At 32.4% G+C, this 20,742-nt stretch overlaps 1 protein-coding gene and 1 long non-coding RNA gene across 2 annotated transcripts in view; one reads left to right on the forward strand and one right to left on the reverse strand.

The window, feature by feature from the left end:
* On the reverse strand, positions 1-12,624 carry LOC146723310 (uncharacterized). Its single transcript, XR_014924653.1, has 4 exons — positions 12,569-12,624; positions 10,901-10,985; positions 9,847-9,909; positions 1-44 (listed from the first exon to the last, which is right to left on the reverse strand). It is a non-coding gene; the product is annotated as an uncharacterized LOC146723310 (long non-coding RNA).
* The window catches only part of LOC114932377 (Na(+)/H(+) exchange regulatory cofactor NHE-RF3), a 17,711-nt gene continuing 9,436 nt past the window's right edge, over positions 12,468-20,742 (forward strand). Inside the window, exon 1 of the mRNA XM_029304541.2 lies at positions 12,468-13,148. Coding sequence (XP_029160374.1) covers positions 12,726-13,148 — 423 coding nt within the window. The 5' untranslated portion in view covers positions 12,468-12,725. The remainder of the gene's footprint in view (positions 13,149-20,742) is intronic.

Genomic DNA, 20,742 nt, shown 5'->3' on the forward strand with positions numbered 1-20,742 from the left:
CTCACTGTGCTTCCCTTTGGTTAGTAAGTCCTTGGCCCTCTGAACTGTAAACAAATGAAAAGGAATAAAGTCAACACAAGTATTTGTAAGATGATATTTTGTTTACACATTATTACGATTCGTATTATCTAATGTTTACATTCCGACGTACACTTTTGCGAAATAAACCCGCCGACCGGACAATTATTTTGTCGCAATCAATCCTTCAGTTTACAAGCTTTATTAATATACTCTCAGTTCGTAAGAAACTAAATAAGCGGGTATACACAAGAAAATGCAGATTCAATAACCATTCACCTTTGCGTGCGCTATAATTTAAGTATTAATGGCGTAAAAAGCAGCTATAAGTCACCGTGAAAATAGAGATTTCTTTTTAACGTCCACTTTTTTTCTTTAATCGACTTTCCTCGATCCGCGTGTTTGCGAGAAAATCTCACGTCATAGCTTTCGCGCATAATCGCATATGTATTAATTACACTGATTTCGTGATTCCAAAAAATCAATCTTCATAATTTTATGTTGTTTAATCTTTTTAGCATTACATTATTATAATATTAAATGTAGAGTGAAAAGAGAGGGAAGAGAAAGTATCAATTATATTTAGATATATATCTACAATAAAATAATTCATATATATTTATGTATGTGTTCACACAAAGTTTGTATTTTATATTTCTCATTATCGTTTAATAAAATTAATGATAAATAATATTGTTAAAAATAATCAAATGAGAGATTTTTGTAAATTGTAAATTATTTGAAAGTTAATTGAGATGTATACAAGCGGTGCATCATGACTTAAAGCTTTAATATTAATTATATAGTAATTAAGAGAGAAATTTCACGTATGTCATTTAATAATCCACATTAAGCTAGCCCCCTTCTACTATCGTCAAATAAAATCGCATCTGTTAATTAAGTAGTTAATTAACTATACATTATAATTTTTAGATGTCCGGAATTTATTACTTCAACCATTTAGTAGAAATATAAGTTCAAAAGGAAGAAGGAAAAGGGTCTAATTTGATATTAAGCTAGTTTTATAAAAAAAAAATCCATTTGCTAGAATTTACTACCTACTGCTCTAACATAAAAATATTTTGGAAAAATAAATATTACTATACACTAAGTGTCATCGTGTCGCATTATCCACTCCCGCAAAATCAAAGTAATTAAAAAAATTAATTGCTCGCATATTTTTGATATTAAAATAATCTATAAGATAATAAACAAGCGAAATATATAAGGGAACCAAATTTATTGCTCGTTTTAAAGTATGAAAAATCTTCTTGATAGATTTAAAAGACACATTCTCATTTCCAGATTCAGAAAATCAAATTTTTTTTGCAGATATTCAAATTATATTCATAAACCGATCACAGAATACACAGTTTTTTTTACGTTAAATAAGAAGGAAGCGAAAAGATAGAGAACCCGCAGTCTCTCCTAATTATAATCCGTTAGTTCTAACGTAAAGCGTTACCGAATAACTGTAGGAGGCATTTTCTCGTTCTCACACGTGCAACGGCGATGAACCGTAATGAATGTGTGAGATACGATGAGGTACATACATATATGTATTCCCCGATTTCTCGCACACCGAGGAGACTCAGCGGAACCGATTTTCTCGTTGCGCATTCTCCTCTGTGGTCTCACTCAGAGTCGAGTCGATGGATTCGAAGAGTACCTTACCGCAATGCAAAGCCGCAGCCAAATACCGTTTACTCTGATGGGAATATGATTTTTCGCTCTGTGCATCTCAATAACGTAGCCGTAAACATAACAATCAAATGACGTTCGATCGATCTATCTTACTTTTGATTGTGAATTTTATTCGGATAATTAATTTTATATTTTACTTCATATTTTACATACTGAAAAAATATTTAAATAAGGTATTATACATAACAAATGCTAGTAATGTATAATTGCTATAAAATAATGTTATAAATAAAATAAATCAATGCTTGGAAAATAAATTTTAATAAAGTAAAAATATACTAATTGTAAATTTAAAATTACATGTGATTTTTGCATAAAAATAATTAAATAATTTTACCTATATTTTACATATATTTTTACATTAATATGTATTTTCACTTTAAAAAATATGGAAAGATAATAAATTAGTGATAAGTAATTTTTCCAATTTTGAACAAGTAATTTCCATGTAAAAGTATCATGGATTTTTTTCAGTGTATCGTTAATTTTATTTTTACAAAAATATTCTAAATCTAAAATAATTTAAAATTAAGTACAAATAATATTAATGCAAAATAGAATTGAGAACGTATATAAGCTTAGAAGATCGTTTCTTTCTTATTTGAATATTGTGAGTCTTAAAGATTTACTTTAGAGGCAGAAAGGGGAACATCACTAAACCGCTAAACATGCTTTCACGTGTCGCCTATTTTGCATCGAGGTATACGAAAAAGATTGATAACTTGTCACTCGATGATTCTTCAAGCATTACGAAAAAAGAACTCATAAATATTTTATGTGTATATAGTTTGTTGGGCACAAATATCATTATTTCGTCTTTCGTCTTAAATTTCGTAAAGAAAAAAAAAATATTTTTAATAAAAAGATCTGGCAAATCGGATTCTCGTATCAGCTTCGATCAAATTCTCGAGCATACAGAGATGTCAAACATCTGGCTTCGCATCAGGTACACATGATACACACATCAAAGGCGATTCGACCGCGATACTCTCGATTTGATGAACCCGTTAACGCCCGAAGGTAAAAGTCTCCTGCAAGTTAATTAAGAGGACAAGTTGTCTAACGCGAGCACGCGCTTTCGCGAATTAAGCCAGCAGTAACAAGACTTATCTTGCGATCAGTTTCGCAGTGTGAATGCCGGAATCTAATTAAAGACTCTTTAAAATGCACATTGAAAGTTAGAAAAAAAGATGTAAATGAGTCGTTCAGAGATTTGAATAAGCCTAAAAGATAAGAAAAGAAAATTTCTTCAAAGATAGAATTTCGACAGAAATAATAAAACGTGTTTACTGCAACGTTATATATAGGTATACATATATAATCGATAAGTATATGAATAACAGACCGATGCACCAATTAGATATATCCGGTGTTGGGTAAGTTAATGATTTTTTAAAACTAAATTAAGTTAAAGTTATATAGTTGCTTATGAAATTAATTTAGTTCAGTTAAAAGTTGTATGAATAAAAAATTAACTCACTCAGTTCAAGTTGAGATTAAATTAACTAAAGTTAAATCAAAAGTTAATTTTTAAAAACACGATTTATATTAAATTAGAATAATAAGATAATTTTGTTTGTTAATTCTTTTAAAATTTATAATAACAAATAACAAAGAAATTTTGATTTTTATATACAAATATATTTTTGGTAATTACAATTGATGACAAATAAACATAAAAATTAATAATACTTTAATTTAAAAATAATACGTTTATAATAAGTACGGATTATAAAAAAGCAATACTAGTATTCAGAGATAAAAAAATTTAACTCAGGAAAAAATTAATAAATAGGTCAAAAATAACTATAGTTAAAGTTAAAAATTAATACATTTTAAATTAACTAAGTTAACTAAGTTAAAAGTTATTAACTTTTAACTAATTAACTAGTTATTACCCAATCCTGGATATATCATAGTCAACAAGAGTATATTTGATATATCTATTAATAATTTTTATTGTATAGATTTGGAATATACATAGATATATAATATGAACTCTTTTAAATAAAATAATGAAATATTTACTCTAGAAATATTAACAGGTGAAATTAATATATTTCTGTGAGCTATATCCATAGCAAACTAATGAATTTACATAATTGCATCGCATTTAATTACTTGTCGAAGTTAATTGAAATCATTACTAGAAATCGTTACAATCTATATAAAAAAATTAAAGACGAAGGTGCGTAAATTTTTTTACGAATCTCAATAAATGAAGAAAGTGTGATTGAGAGATAAAAATCAAAACAAAAGAGGCAAATAAAAATAATATAAAATTATTCAATTAATTATATTATCAATAGTGCAAAAATGTACTCAAAAATTTTTAAAATATTTAAAAATAATAAGTGTTAAATATTTAATTAACTTTATCTCATTATTTTATATTTGTAATATAAAGGACTTTAAATTAATGTAGTTATTTATATGTAATTTAATTTAATCAAAAATTTAATTTAATTTAATTAAATAATAAATATATATGGTATATCCTATTAATTTATCAAAAATACATTGAGAAATATATTTTTTCTCATGCATAACGTTAATTTGCAATTATAGAAAATTATAACTGCAAAAATATAAGATTTAGAAATTATACGTTATGAAATTTAGAAATTACTATGTCGCGTGACAAAATGAAATTGAGGTCTTCATCTATACGCACATTGTGAAAAAGGCATATTACTCTTAAACAATGCAGTCTCAGGCTGATATTGCTCATACGCAAAATATTTGTCGCATGATGTTTTGATTGGTTATCTTGATAAAAAGTCAATAAATTTTTTACTCGATAGTCAATCGCTACAAATCCGACGTTCTCGTGTAACCATATAATATTCTTAGTCAGTTTCTCGACTTAAATACACGTTGCCATACGATGACACAATAACACACCTCATTGTCAGAGCTGTATCGTTTATTTGGGTGCTGCTACACTGCTTCACTCTATGTCTTTTTCAGATAACGAGGACAATAAGTCAATATCTCGAAACACTTTCTCATGACACATCTTAGCATTGCCATACAAATTTAAAATCAATCGTTAATATCAATATATTGATAAGATATTTCATAAAGAAGCATTTATCAATTACATTTCATAAAGAATTGTCATTTTAATAAGATTTATAATATTTTTTACAAGGAACACAAAAGATTAAAAATTCTAATAATTTATTATTTGTATCTATCATAAAGATTTCGAAGGTATTTCTTTAAAAATTTTCATAATTCTTTTTGTGTGCAGTTTACAAAATAAAATTATCTCGTATTTCCTCATATGATATCTGATATACATTCAGACACGCGAAACCTTGAAATCCATCTAACATTGTCATTGATAAGATTATAATCTTAAGAAGGCCGCAAGGCTGAAATAGTCTCTCCAATATTTAATTCCCATCCTTTTATAAAAGAGATTTAGAAAACACGTGTGTTTTTCTTTAAACAAAATCGCATGTAATAATTTTATCTGTTTAGTTTCTATGAAATTCAATTTATGACAAGCATGCTTGATAAACATCCAACGTGCTATATCCGCGATGATGAATGCATGACGAATAGGAAATAGCATTCGCGGGGCTCGTACAATAGCGGGTACATTCCTGCGCGACGAGACACGAGAGAGGTTTCGCCTAGTTTCCCGAGCGAGGACACGTAACCTCACCTCACGCACATCCATATATACATGCATACTCTTGCTCGTGTTTATTACGGTAAATATACCGCGATGCATCCGCGTGCGTTCGAGCGTAACTGTCGAAAAAAGGGGGCGTCGTTTCACGCCGCTCGCGCGATATTGCTCGTGCCTACCTGTCACTTGGACGTGCGTCGGACTCCACATCTCGAAAAACTGCCTCGGGGTCACGAAATTCCGCGTATCCGTTCGTCAGGTGAAGAATCGCGCAGCACTGTATATGCCGTTGTTTCTTGTCGTGCGACGACGACGCGCGACGCGTCACAAACTAACGTTCACGCATCACAATAATAAACACGCGGCGTCAACATCCGCTTCGTTCGCTCGCGGCCGCCCGACTCCGCGAGGCAAACCGAACTCGCCACTCGCCAACGTCGGCAAGCGAGCGCGCGCATGCGCGAGGACTCAGGGACGTGCGCTGCGCAGCTACGCGTCGGGCGCTGTGCCGAAATTAGAACGAGAAAGGGAGCCTTTGGAATTCAGTCACTCTTCTAAAGTAGAGGGGAGCTAACATTGTGCCCCTCTCCTCTTCGATTTCTATGAAGGACATCTTTGTGTAAAAAAATAATAGAGAGAGAAACTGATGAAATAATTTTGAGACGAGAAAGAGAGACGTTCATGTTTACATTCTATATTTATTAAGCATGGCGACAATCATATATGGTATTTTCGAACATGAATACGGATGATTTGCATGCCAGGTGTGGATTGTTAAGTCAAACGTGAGGGAGACTTAAAATTAGCTTTTTAAAAGACTTCAATTTTTATAGTAATTTGCTAGATTTTACATAGGGCCATGCTCTGGCAACAATGACTGCAACATTAAAAAAACGTACATACATATATGAGTTTTAATTTCATAGCTGTGGCCTTCCTATTTAAAGGAGATTTCCCGTTTGATTCTCGTATATTTAATTAATCATATCCTGAATGAAATGTTAATTAACCATTTTCAGCCTGAGATCTCCACATGGAGATAAGACGGTATACAATGAGTGAGAAAAACTTTATGTATACGTATATCTGGAATTCTTGTCGTAAAGTGATTAACTTTGTTGAAAAGCGCGATGACAAGAATAATACGCAGTTAATCGATTTTTAATGAAAAAACTTTCTTAATATTTGAAGTCTAAATAATAAATATTCAAAATCATTTTTAATAAAAATACAAGTTTGTATATAGCAATTATATTTTAGTGGGCACAAAATATCTCAACGAATTATTTTTTATTGAACTTCATTAAAAAATTATATTTAAAAATAGCAGCAACATTATAAGTTTCGATAAAACTCGCGAGATTAAAGTTCTCACAAAGTATTCTTTATACTTGAAAGAGAAGATATCGTATGCATATATGCGATTGGCGAGTCTTAAACGCGAATAAGCATAACACGCAGCCGCCCATTATGATTCGTCATCGTTAAGATATGAATGCACGCATAAAGTTTGCTATTTAATGCACCAAGACGTTGTCTAGCAAGATCGATCATTATAACTCAGGTGTCGAGATAGACAAAAATAAACTGTTGATTTTAAGTAAATCATTATTGAAATGATAATATTAAATTTAATATTTAATTTAATTTTTTTTAATTGTGATAAAAATAGTAAATTCCTGAAATATTATACTTTAGAATTTAATTACATTATATCGAATTAATTCTGAGATTCGCGATGGTAACGTGTGATTGATTATTTTTTTGCGACCTATTATAGCGTCTATGAAAATGCAGTTAGACTAATCTGCGAAATGTCATTTAGGCTTTTGTGCCTGTTGCGTTTGCGGAGAGAAACTATCCGAAGAAATGATTAAGGTTACTTAAATTGTGTTAAGCGGTTTTATTACGTTTTATTACAACAGTACAATTGCCCACAAGGATTGCCGAAGAACGGAAGTGGCGAGGTGATAGCTGCCGTATACCATAATTGCCGTGCATCATTGTGCTTGCCATTTCGTAATCATTTAATAGGGACTTCAACATATATGGTCGGCTTATTCGATTGACATCAACACGTCAATTTTTCTCAGTAAATAGCTACTTCGAATTAAGATGTATTCATTAAAATAAAAATAATTACAATTCTATTATACAGGGTGTCCCATAGAAAATTGCTGAAACTGATCAGCTGTCATCTTTTAATGCATGCAGTTATTGAGAAAACAAAAATTGTGTTAAAAAGAGGAAAGTCTGCATGGAATTTTTAATGGATATATAAATAAAATGTTTGTATCAGTTTATTTTTATTGAAAAAAAGTAATGAAAAAAGTGCTAATAATCACGTATGTAAACTAATGACAAATCTTTTCGAAGTGCGCACCATTTGAATTGGTACAAAATTCTGTTCTTTTACGAAAACTCGTAAAAACTTTTTCTAACATATGTCATTTTTAATGTTATTGATGATTCTTTTAATAGCTGCTATTAAATCTGGCACTGTTGACAACAATATCATTAATTTATGTGATTTCATGTAATTATTAGCACTTTTTTCATTACTTTTTATATCAATAAAATAAACTATTATACAAATATTTTATTTATATTCATTAAAAACTGCAGACTTTCCTCTGTCCAACACAATTTTTGTTTTCTCAATAACTGCATACATTAAAAAATGACAGCTAATTAGTTCCAGCAATTTCCTATGGGACACCCTGTATATATATTATACACTGAAAGAAAAATTATTAAATTAATAAATATTTTTCACATCAATAATCAATCAATATTAATAATTTCAAATAAATAATTTATTAGGCAATATTGAAATAAATATTTATTCAAATTCAATAAATTTGTTTTTAGTGTAGGTACGTATATTTTTGATTTCTTCAATTTTTAATTTGCATTTAAAGAAATATATTTAGTTTCAATTCAATTATATGCCATATATATCATAATAAAAATCTGAAGAATTTATACAAATACGGATTCACTATTTTAATATAAAATATAAATTATAAAACGTATGTGTAATAAAATTCAATCTTGTCTTTTTCTTTCGTCAACTATGAAATATGTATGTCAAAATGTTGTGTCGTCCTTAATGATATGATAATCCGAAGATATAGGTTTATACCGGTTTATACAATCACATCATTAACTTTGCCGCCTAATTACCGAGTTCGCGCTCTAAAGAACTTTTTCGCGCGCCTATACTTTTATTAGCGAGATCGCGTCGTTTTATCGTGGGTTTATGCGGATTTTATAATCGACAATCGGGATGTCGCCTTTTATCGTGATACATGCATTCATGTTTCCTCAAATCGTCATTATTGTTACGCCAGCGCGGTTGCATCACGCTCTTGTCAACGCTCAGATCAACATCAATTGCCTTCTTGTATTCCGTAAAAAAGGTAATTAGCATATTCAGCGGAGACACGTAGGAATTAATCGCAAAACTCGCATTAAGGAACGCTTATTAGATAATGATATTGTTGTATGTCTTTTATATTTAATTTCGATGGAAGTTTCATATAAGCGGAAGGGAAATCATAACTAATTTTTTATAATTTCTCTTTTTTTATAATTTTGCTTATAATTTTTGTTTATTTATTTCTAAGTTTTTTAAATTTAATGCCAACATTACATCACTGAAAAAATTCTTTTCTTAAAATGCATATTTTATAATATAAGTCCTTTTAATAGATATATTCTTAATGAATAAGGATAAGGATTTCCTTTTGATATGATGCTTTTGGGAATATTCTCTTTAATTAAGAATATATTCTTTAATTTCTAATACACTGATAAAAAAAATATCCCATTAAATATATATATTCTTGCATGTTAGGAATATTTAATAAGAATATTTCTTTAGAAAATTTTCCTCTTAAGAGGATCCTTTTGGCATCTATTTAAAGGAAGATATAAAGATAAGAGGCATATACTTAAGATAAGAATACAATTTTTTCGGTGATCTCTTGATACTAAAAGAGAACTTTGTCCTCTTTGAATTTGCCGAGACTTTACAATATTTTGTATTTTTATACGTAAAACTAGAAATTTGGAAATTAAAATAGTTGCTCTCAAAAAGAAAAAAGTTATAATAAATTCCGTATTCCCCACTCCCGTAAAGAGGACGAATTTTAATTTATATATTAAACAAAAATTTATTGAATTCGAATATTTATTTGAAAACTGCCTTTTATAAATCATTAATTTAAAACTAATAATATTAATTTGATATGAAAAATATTTACTTGAAATATAAAAAAATTTTTTTCAAAAACAGATAAATATTTATTAATTTAATAATTCTATTTTCAGTGTGGATTCGCATTTTACACCCAAAACTACACAATATTGTAAATTGTAAACGTGCTATACTGAGACACGAAATCCGGTCAATACTTAGGCGTATACTTTTCTATCGCTATACATCGATAAATAATCAAACAAATAATTCGACTCACATTTCGATTATTTTTCTTCTCCGGTCTCGACGTATTCTGGACTTCTCGCCGGCTCCATTTTTCCTGTAGGAAGCCAACCTCAGGAATTATCCTAGTGAAAGCTTCAAAACGCTTGCACTCGCGTTTCATTTTTTTCGTTCGCGGCGACGCCCGGGTTTTAATTATCACATTTTCGTTTCGGTAAAACGCGAGAATCGCGAGAGCATATTCGCGCGCGAATAAAACCGATCCGTTTTCGCGTTCACCACACTTCACACTTCACTATTTTATATTTCACAGAGAGTATTTGACGACGAAGAAATCGCGCAGATTATTTCACTGATTATTCCGCGTCGAGCGCGTATCGTATTTCAACGTCGAAGATCGTCGAAACTTTGGATAGATAAAGATCTCGAATCGGCAATTCCGAGAACACCCGGACGCTTGCGCTCGACGCGATTCCGAGAATCCGGCCGGCTAGATAAAACAAAGAGCATTTTCCGAGCACTGTATACACTCGCGATCGTCGATAATACACGGTGAATCTAATACGTACTTTTCGTTCTTAACTAATATTTCCGACTAGACTCTGACTTTTTGCGAGACATTGGTAGAGACGAGCAACGGACGATAATAAACAAGATATAATAGCAACATGGCGGCGCGACTATACTTGCAGCCAAGCAGCGAATTTTGCGAGAATTACGAGTTCATTCATCGCGTACCGATATTTCGACACGATGATGCGGAAGTAAGACCGGAAACGCGCAATCTCTCGTTCACATTACGAGCGACAACACCGAAAAATCCGGCGATTTTCGCGTGGAAAGCGCACCCGGTAATTCGCTGCGTCTAGTAGACTCGCGTGAACTCGGCCAACTTTAGGGGGCTCGAGCCGGGTGAGAGCCGTGACGTCACGCGACTTTTCGAAAGAATGTGAGAGAAGGCGAGAGAACGCGATTCGCGGTCGACGAGATCAATCTCGCTCGTACGATCGCGAGCACGATATCGGGACACGCGACGCGATCAGATTTATACAATAATTAACGGCGTAAAGATACTAATTAATACTTACACTCTCGTATTTTCGCGGACCGACAACAAACACGACCGTTGATTGTGAGCAACAATACGAAAGTGACCCAGAGGGCAGCAGCAATCTAGATTGCGTTCGGAAATGTATTCGATTAGAGCGAAGCGCTGCTTGACCAATCAGGACGGAGATCCTCGGTCTCCGATTGGTGGACAAATTTCGGTCGACCAATCAGGACGACGAGATTCGCGGTCTGCTGATTAGTCGATCAAGTCATGGTCGACCAATCAGGACGAAGAAATCCTCGATCTCTAATTGGTCGATTCAATTCTGCAACAACTCAAGAACCGCCGAAAGTTTCGGGAGACGGATCGCGAGAATTACCGGTCGTGCTTTTGACGCGAATTTCTGCGGTTTTTCACCGTTGTCGATTGTATTCTAAGCGGACGAATGCGTGTTTCCGGTTGTATTTTCGGGTCATCGTGTCCAAGTATTGTTACGCGATGAATTATCTCGTAATTTTCGCACAATTCGCTGGTCGACTGCAAGGTCAATCGCGCCGCTATATTTTCTTCTCGCGTTTTCTCGAAACAAAAAAAAAAGTAACGCGAGTGCAAGTGTTTCGAAGCTTTTCAGAATAATTCCCGAGGTTGGTTTTTTATAGAAAAAATAGTGCCGGCGAGGAATCCAAAGTACATCGACATCGGAGGAGAAATATAATCAAAATGTGAGTCGAATTATTTATTTCATTATTTATAGATATATATAATGCGAGTTATTTAATTACATTTTGGATCAAATAACATTTATTTTCTATTTATATAAATAGAAAAATATAAAATATTTAAAGTTATATCACATCTAATACAAAGTTGTAAAAAATAAGGACCACGAAGTATAATGCATTTTATTCGAATTTCATAAATTGTGTATTATTTTATTTCAATAATTATTTTAATCTTCTTCCTATCGATTTATATCATTCAATGTAATCTACTTACCAATCAATAATATATAATCAATCACGAAGCACACAAAGCTTCGCGCATCTGCCACTAGGTGTCGCTATGTTGATAGTTTACAGTAGCCTACTTCACTTTCATGTTACAGTAGTCACTTTTCCGGTTCGGTAAGTCGTTCTCGCGTGAGTGTTTTTTGCGTGCATTCTTTCGGTATCGTGTTCAAGACCGCGTTGAACGGGTCTAGCCTTCGTCTCGTAACAATCGCGATTATAATGCACACGCAAATCAGTGTATGTATAAAGTGATCTTTGTGTAACTCGCAAGATGCAAATCGACAATCAAGAAAGCATCAACCGACAAAGCTGAAAATACTCATCATCTTCAATTGAAATTGTCCAGTGAGAACAACAGCGAGTTGCGGAGAAACCTCGATAATTTCGTCGCATTCGGCGAAAAAATTCGCTCATCTAGTCGAATATTCCGTGATAATATTTTGCGCGCCAATTCCAGCGAAGGCGGGCGGACGAGTCGGGAAACATCGGGCGGACTCGGCGGTCGTCGGGCGGCCGGCGGGCCCGACGGAGTTCGGGCCTCTTCGGCTCCGCTCGCGCCCGCTCGCGGCGACCGCGGCGCGGCGCGGCACGCAGCGCTCGTCGCGTCATACGTGCGCGCGCGTCCGTCTCGTCGTGGTGTTCGTTCCTCGTCTCTCCTCGGTTCGGCTCGCGCGTGACTCGCGTTTCGCGCGTACCTCGGCGCGGTGCGGTGTGTGTTCGATCCGAGATTCCGCGCCGCGTACTCCGGCATTGTTTTCTTTTTTTTTTCCTATTTTATTCCCTTGTTTCCTCTCTCTCTCTTTCTCTCGACTCTCGCCTCCTCTCTCTGGTCGAGGCTCGAGATCCGACGTGATGTCCTCTCTGAAGGACAGTAAATCGCCGTGTGCCCGGCTCTGCCACATCGTCAAGTGGGACGACTTCCCCGGCTACGGTTTCAATCTGCACGCGCAGAAGGGCAAGAACGGTCAGTTTATCGGCAAGGTGGACGACGGCTCGCCGAGTCAGGCGGCCGGTCTACGTCAGGGCGACCGGATAATCGAGGTGAACGAGATCGACATCGCGAACGAGACCCACAATCAGGTGGTCGAGCGCATCAAGGCGTTCGCAAACGAGACGAAACTGCTGGTGGTCGACCAGGAGGCCGACGATTACTTCAGGGAGAACAACATCATCATCAAGGGCGCCATGCCCAACATCAAGGTGATCAAGACGCCGGAGAGGAATCCCAACAGCGTGGAGGATCGCTCCGATGGCAGTAACTGCTCCGTCGACGAAGTAAGATTGCTTCTGCTTTTTCTCTCTCTTTTGCTCTTCGTATCTTAACTCTAGAAGTGACGATAACTCGTGATTTTTATTACGTAAATATATCGCTATTTTTCACGATTTAAATTTTTAATAATTTTCATGATTTAAATACTTATGGAATATGTATTTTATTCTTATTTTTTCATTTTGATTTTTTGTGAATTACGGAATTTATGAATATGCAAGTTCGTTGATGTGTATATATACAACTGGAGAAGACTGATATTTCTAAAGTTAAGATACTTTTTATGTAGAATGATTATTGTGAATAAAGAATAGTTATTTAATTATACGAAATAAATACGCAATTTGTATACGATGTATGGTATGTACAATAAATTATGAAATTTGAATCGTACACACGAGAGTAATGGGCGTCATTAAACAACTTGTTTTGAAATCACTGATCATTATTTTGTAATAAATATAAATATACGCGTATATTGAAATTCTCGAAATGAAAATATAAATATGAAGAAGTAACATCATAATTACAAAAGAGAGATATCGAATATATAATTATCTCACCTTTACAAATCAATCTATTAAGAAAAAACTTTTCAATTTACTAAAATTTACAGTAATATATAAAAATAAATATTGCATATTTTTCCTCTCTTTTTATTTTTATTTTAAAATATTTAATATAAATCAGAATAATTTTTTTCTATGAGATTGTTATCTACATTTTTTCAGCTGTATATTTTTACATATGAAAAATATGTGTGAAAAATACATATTCAGATAAATCTCTCGACAGCGATTAATGTACGTTAAGGCAAACGTAAATTGCGTTAATCGCGTCTTCTTCGGCTTCGAAAGTCTCGAGAGACGACGCGCCTGTATCGAAAGAATCCGTGGCATTCGCGTGGAATTTATCCGAGTGGGTCCACCTGTTGGATTCGTCGTCGTTGGCGTCCGCTCTCACGTGTGTTTACGTCGCGTCCGTTCATGCCTAGAAAGTGTCTGACACACGCTCACAAGGCGTGCAGGCACTGCAATACACAATCGAATGTTGAATACATATTGACGACCTGACTTGGAAGGCCACACTTACGTGTGGATGGTTATAAAATATAATGATTAATGTATCATATATGTATAAGAAGTACCTGCATAATATTGATGTTTTGAACGTTTTATTTTAATAATAGAGTTACACCACGAAAACATATTTTTTACAATAGATACTACGCATTTAGCAATATTTTATAATCTTATTGTAGACTGTTAAAAAAATGATCTCACCAATTCATTTTACATATGTATTTGTTGGACATACATAGGGGGTATATCGAGCTGATAACTGCCTATTGAATGCGGTTGTCGTGTTTTATTTTTTACGTTGTAATAGGCAATATTCAGCTTTTATGGCATATTCGAACTTGCGTAAAGTACAAGCAGGTGCGCGTTGTTGAATGTACATGCGTCATCGTATCATAATTAGTTATTTTTCTGCGGAATAGTCTTGCCATCATTGTGCTCTTTTAGCTTTCCGATGATCGATGTATTGCAGTAAAAGTAAGGAATAGAAATTCGATGCAGTACAGTACAAAGGAGATTTGCTCCTTTTTTCTTGCAAATGTGAAAGTTAATTATATAGAACATCATTTTTTTTAAATCCACCCCGACACACGTGTGACTTTTAATATCCCATCTGTTTATTTGATAGATTATTCATTTTTTAAATTATCTTATTAAATTTGCGATACATGAACAATATTGATGCATAAACTTTTATCTTATCTAACTTTATCTTGTATACAATATTATTCACTTGGATTTTTTATACGCTTCTGAAATATTTTATTTTGTGCGAAGTTGAAACTTTGCTTTACGATGTTTTTTTTACGGAAGACCAATTGAATTGCGATTTAATCATAAATTATAAATATATTTTTATACTCGTATAATCCTGACTTTTTAGCGTGATTCACACGCAGTTTACCCGTGATTAGATGTTACGATGATAAGAACGTGAGTTCTTGTATTTACATGAATTATCAGGTAGCGCGAATTGCGCGAGAACAGGAAATGATTTAAAATAGAATCATCAAAACAGGTTTTTCTTCAGGAAAATATTGCACAAACGGCGTAACAACAGGCGCTTAGAATATTTTCCCCAACGATCGCATATCCTTTCTCGGCGATGACGCGTCGTCAGCTGACTAATAGAACGAGAAATCACTATTTTTTTTATTTTTCGATGCCGCGTTATTATCTCGCGTGGATTTCTCATCGTCACGTTTCTTTCATTATTATCAGTTATGTGGAAAGATACAGCCGTGATCAAAAGATAAAGAATTATGGTAATTTGTATGCTATTTATATATTCATAATTTTTACTGAAGAGCCGCAGAAAATTTGTGCAGGATATTATTATACATAGAATATTTTACAAAATAATATTTTAATGCAATAATATTTTTTTGAAATGCAGTATTATAAAATATTTTTTAAATTATTATTAATTATTAAACATAATGCAATATTTATTATTTTATTTATGGCTTTTAATTTACTTATGTACGGTATGTAGGATGTGGGTTAATGTGGGATTTATTATAGCTATAATTTATTCCGAAGATGTTACGCATCTCTCTTTTATTGTTAGAATCTAAAGAGATTGTAGATATAATAAAAATTATCTTTATATGAATAGATTGCGAGAGAGATGGATAATTTACATCTATCTCTCTCTCTTAATATCTTTTACGAATTATTATTTATCAGATTTTTATCTTATTGTTTTACAAAGAATTATCTTTAATACTATATTTTTTCTTATATCATAATTTAATTATATAATTTTCAACTATGCATTAATAATATCTTTGATATATCTTTATTAATTACTATGCATCAATAATATCTCTGAAATATTTTTATTATTAATAAATATTAAAAAGATTTCTGTTTACGATATAAGAATTATATAATTATTAAAATAAAAAACCGTAATATATTGTTTCTTGTCTCGTGACTCGTGTTTTTTTACTCTAAAGCTGATTTAACAAAAATTATCTCTCTGTAAATAATATAATCTGTCGGTACATCGAGTCGTTATCATCACCATCATCATCGATGATTTTTTCTCTGTTATCATTTTCGTTATGTACATTGAAACATTCATCGCACTTATATACATGAATTCGAATAAACGCTTTCCAAACTTTATAAGCTATATTTCTACATATTCGAGACCATCTGTATTTACTCGAATCGAAAGGTATAAGGCAGAAATGCCAAAGAAAAAGGTCACTTGACGTATTTAAAATATGCGATGTCTGTAAGATGTAAAAGTGCTATTCCTATTTGTTTTCTACGCAATTTTCCTCCATCGATTTTTTTTCTCATCTCAAAAGATAATAAAATAGTATTGTTGTTTTTAGATTATTTGATAGATATATCTTTAATCAAAGTAATTGATTATATTTCTCATGTGATGGTAGAAGGACAAATTATTGAAGGACGTGTGTACGTATCTTTATACGCAACGATATCCATTCTTTTATTTCTAGGTCACTGAATTACATTCGATTGTTCACATTACTAGCTTGTTGGTCAGCATTAGCCACTTGAATAGCGCGAATTACTCAATAATTGAATTTTCAAGTAGCACAATTAATTATTATATTAATAGTATATATTAAAAGAAAAATATAATAGTTAATTTATGTTATAATATTACATAATTTCAATAGACAATCGCATTTGACATAGAAACGCTAACACGCGTTCGCAACTTGTCACATCGATTTTAATTGTCAGATGATCTCATGTATATGTATTTGTGTGTTCTCGCGTGTCGCAAGCGCGTGTTTATTACGCGTAAAGAATGTGAACAACCCCGATCACGTTCTGCAATATGAGACGAACCGTAATAATTGACTTATACTGTCATTTGATGTATCGAATAAGTCTCTCGATACATTTTTTATATAGTACTAATTAATATATTAGTATAATTATGTTTATATTAACTTATGATATGTATATTAATATCATCTTTTGATTTTATTAGAGAATTTTGACTTTTACATATCTCTCTTGGTTCTCTATTTTATTATTGAAAAAAATGTGCACTTACATGTATGTGTATTTTTGTATCAATTATTAATTTTTAAATATTTATGATTCGATTCTTTCTTCTCTTCTAATACATGTATATTATTTATTTTCGGTATTATCTTCACTTGGAAATATTTTTTTGTTTTATTACTTTGGGCATAAACACGTGTTTAAAGCATTGTTACGAGCCGGTATCATGCGACTTTTCGAAGCTATGGGAGTATTCGCGAATGTAATCGCTGCTGCGAGAATGAATGAAATATGATTGAATCATGCTGAATAAGCGGAAGCCTTGTCGATTCGCACGTGCTAACGCATGGACTCTCGACCTCTATGCGCGACAATAAAGATTGTCATTTAATATTTCCTGCTTCCGATCACGCGACTACCAATTTTTCAAAATGATGCTAATAACCTCGTTTTTATTATTTTTTTTATGACAAATTCCAAGAATATATGAACAAAAAAACTTTAATTATTTTTGAAAGGAATTGATCATAAATTTAAAAATAAAAAATATAATCTCTTAAAGATATCTGATATATACATATTTATTATTTTTGTAAAAAATTTATTTTTGAGAATTATTTTTTATATTTGCAAAATATTCTGGATAATTGAAATGAAAACAGGATTAGATCATCGCGCATATCCGAATCCGGAGTAAAAAGAAAAAAAATCACTGAAATCAGCATTTGCAAATTTATTTTAAATCAGCGATGCGTCTTATTTCGACGGTTTGGTTTGCAGATAGAAAGAAAAAAATGACGACGTATGCGTTATTAATATCCCGCTTATATATTCTCGTCGCGTCCGGACACAATAATTCATTTATATAGAGGCAGAGACAACTCGTCGAGCCGCAGTTTAACCACTTCGTTGAACCCTTGAACATCGATTAGAGGACTTTGTCTCGAATCTCGAATTGACGGGAATTGGTGAAATTACGGTGAAGAAGAATGTACATAGAGGATAATAGAGAAAGTGCAACATTGGAATTAACTTTTAAAATACTGCGCGATATCGTGAATACCGGGAGAGATTTAATATCTCTAATGTAAAGGTACTTATACATATTTTATAGTCATCAATATTTGTCAAAGATATTTTAATTCATAAAAAAACTCATTTGCATTGAAACTATCGTCTAAATATGCAAGCATATAGATATAATAGCGCTATTAAAATCCAATTTAAAAGCCAAATATGCGATTTACAACAAAATATATTTTCTTAATTAAGCGATATAATCGCAAAATTAGACTTTCATATAATATATTTTTAGCAAATTAATTTTTTTATAAAATAAATTTTTAAATTATATCGTTTATTGGAATTTGGAAAATATATTTTCTTAATTAAGTGAATTGTAAAATTTATAACAATTTTTGTGTAATTTATAAAAATACGAACGACACGAAATTCGAATAAATGCCTCGTAGGGTTGCTTTGTTTGCCAGAAGAAACATCTTTTAGAGTACGGTATCTCCGGTTCTTGGTGATATCGTTATCGTGTAGGTTCCGCGATTGTTACAATCTCGTCCCGACAATAATGCTTGCATGATGCTTTCTCTCGTATTTTTCGTAACGATTCCGTTTAACTCCGGCCAGTCATGAAAATCCGAAGATTCGAATGCGTAAACTCGTTCGTTTAACGATCAATCCGTGCTTAATCTTATCCGACGCTCTCATAAATTTGGTGTACATTTGTTTTATAATCCTTACATGTCGATTATGAGTTCTCGTTCTCAGGGTCACGATATGATAGATGCTAATTTTCGCTCTTTCAATTTTACACGCGCATTTTATTCAATTAAAATATATGATCAGATTAAAAATATTTAAATGTAAGCTGTCGATCATTTTTTTGTAAATAATTTTCTCGAAAAATATAGACGAACATGAATTTCTCGGAATTTTATGAATACATCGAGATAATACGTGCATCTCTTCGAAAAGGAAAATAACTTGAATAATAACTCTCAATTTCATGCGAATATCTCCGTCTTGATACGCAGTACAATAACAGGCGAAGCTGCTGTTCAAGGAGGAAAAGGATTGCTCGAATGGAACGAATTTGCGGTAGTTATACGTATCTTATCGTGCCACGTGGTAGGGAATGAGTCATTTAAACCAGCGGAGAGCTCGTGAAAAGTTGCGGCTCGGTTTTTTCGAATAAATTAACATTTCGCAACACTTGAATAATCAAGTATAATTCCTATATTTGCACTTGAAGCATTCATATACAATTTAATAGTTATTTATCATTTGGAAAAAATGAAATAATATCATAAATTATAAAATAGATTTAGATAACGTTTTTCTAGTTTTATTATTTGATTTATTATTTTTTTCTTTGTTTCTCGAGTCTTGAATGTTTTAGTAACTTCTGCGATGCTGTTCGCGCGAAGTTTGCAGCAAATTCAAAAACTCCTATGTTAACGCTATCTTATAATTCTAGGCATTACAGGTGCTTATAGGGAACATCTGTCTGTTGTTTGCTTAGGCGATTATCGGTATGAGTGCACCTGTGCGGCCATCCTTTGCAACAATACGTGGCTCTCGGATGCGAGCCATTAAGCTGTTAATCGCAGGAAGTCGCTTTTCTGGAGGACAGCGGCGCGTTTGACGGCGTTTTTAATTAATTTTCGCGATAATACGGAATCAAATGAGAGATGCGCACGCGCTCTTTCTCTTTTGACCAGAAAATTCTAACTGCTCCACCTGCGACGAACTTCCACTTCCGCTAATTTTCATGAGATTACGTAAATTCCGCATCTATCCGTCGTGATCGCATGCATCACGATTCTGTTATGTTGATTTGATTTATTTCGAAAGAATATATAACTCTCTTCAATGGTATCACTTTTAATAACAATTTATTTCTATATATATATTTTTTTTTTAAATATAAAACAGTTTATATAATATATCAGAAGAGAAAAAGAGAGAGAGAGAGAGAGAGAGAATTTGTATCCAATAATTTGTAAATGCGATCATTTTGCTGAGAAAAATATATGTTTAAAAAAGTTTTTTATAATGCTTTTGAGAATATTTTTACATATATATAGTCTCATATGATTTTTAAATATATAGTTAAACAAAAAAGTAATAACAGATTTTTAAGTGGTCATGTCATGGTAAAGACATGATTGCGAGATGTAATTACTCTCTATTCAGTATAAAGTTATGAATATGTAGACGATGCGACGGGTGCTTTCAGTCTTTCATGACGTTAACATACCTGTTATGATAATGGAATGCGTGGGAGGCAGACAATTGAGATTCTTCTATATTGTGGGCGATTGTCATAATTATATACGCGGGCGATCGAAATTCTTTCAGAAATACATTAATTCTTTCATAAATAATCTATATGTACATAAATAATATTTTAAATTTAAATACATTTTATAAATATATATACATATATTTTTATATAATTTATTAATTAATTTATAATTTATTAATTTATAAATTAATTATTAAATTT

Source organism: Nylanderia fulva, unplaced genomic scaffold, assembly GCF_048542155.1.
Source record: "Nylanderia fulva isolate GAGA-0341 unplaced genomic scaffold, ASM4854215v1 Scaffold21, whole genome shotgun sequence".
In the NCBI taxonomy this organism is placed as follows: Eukaryota; Metazoa; Arthropoda; class Insecta; order Hymenoptera; family Formicidae; genus Nylanderia; species Nylanderia fulva.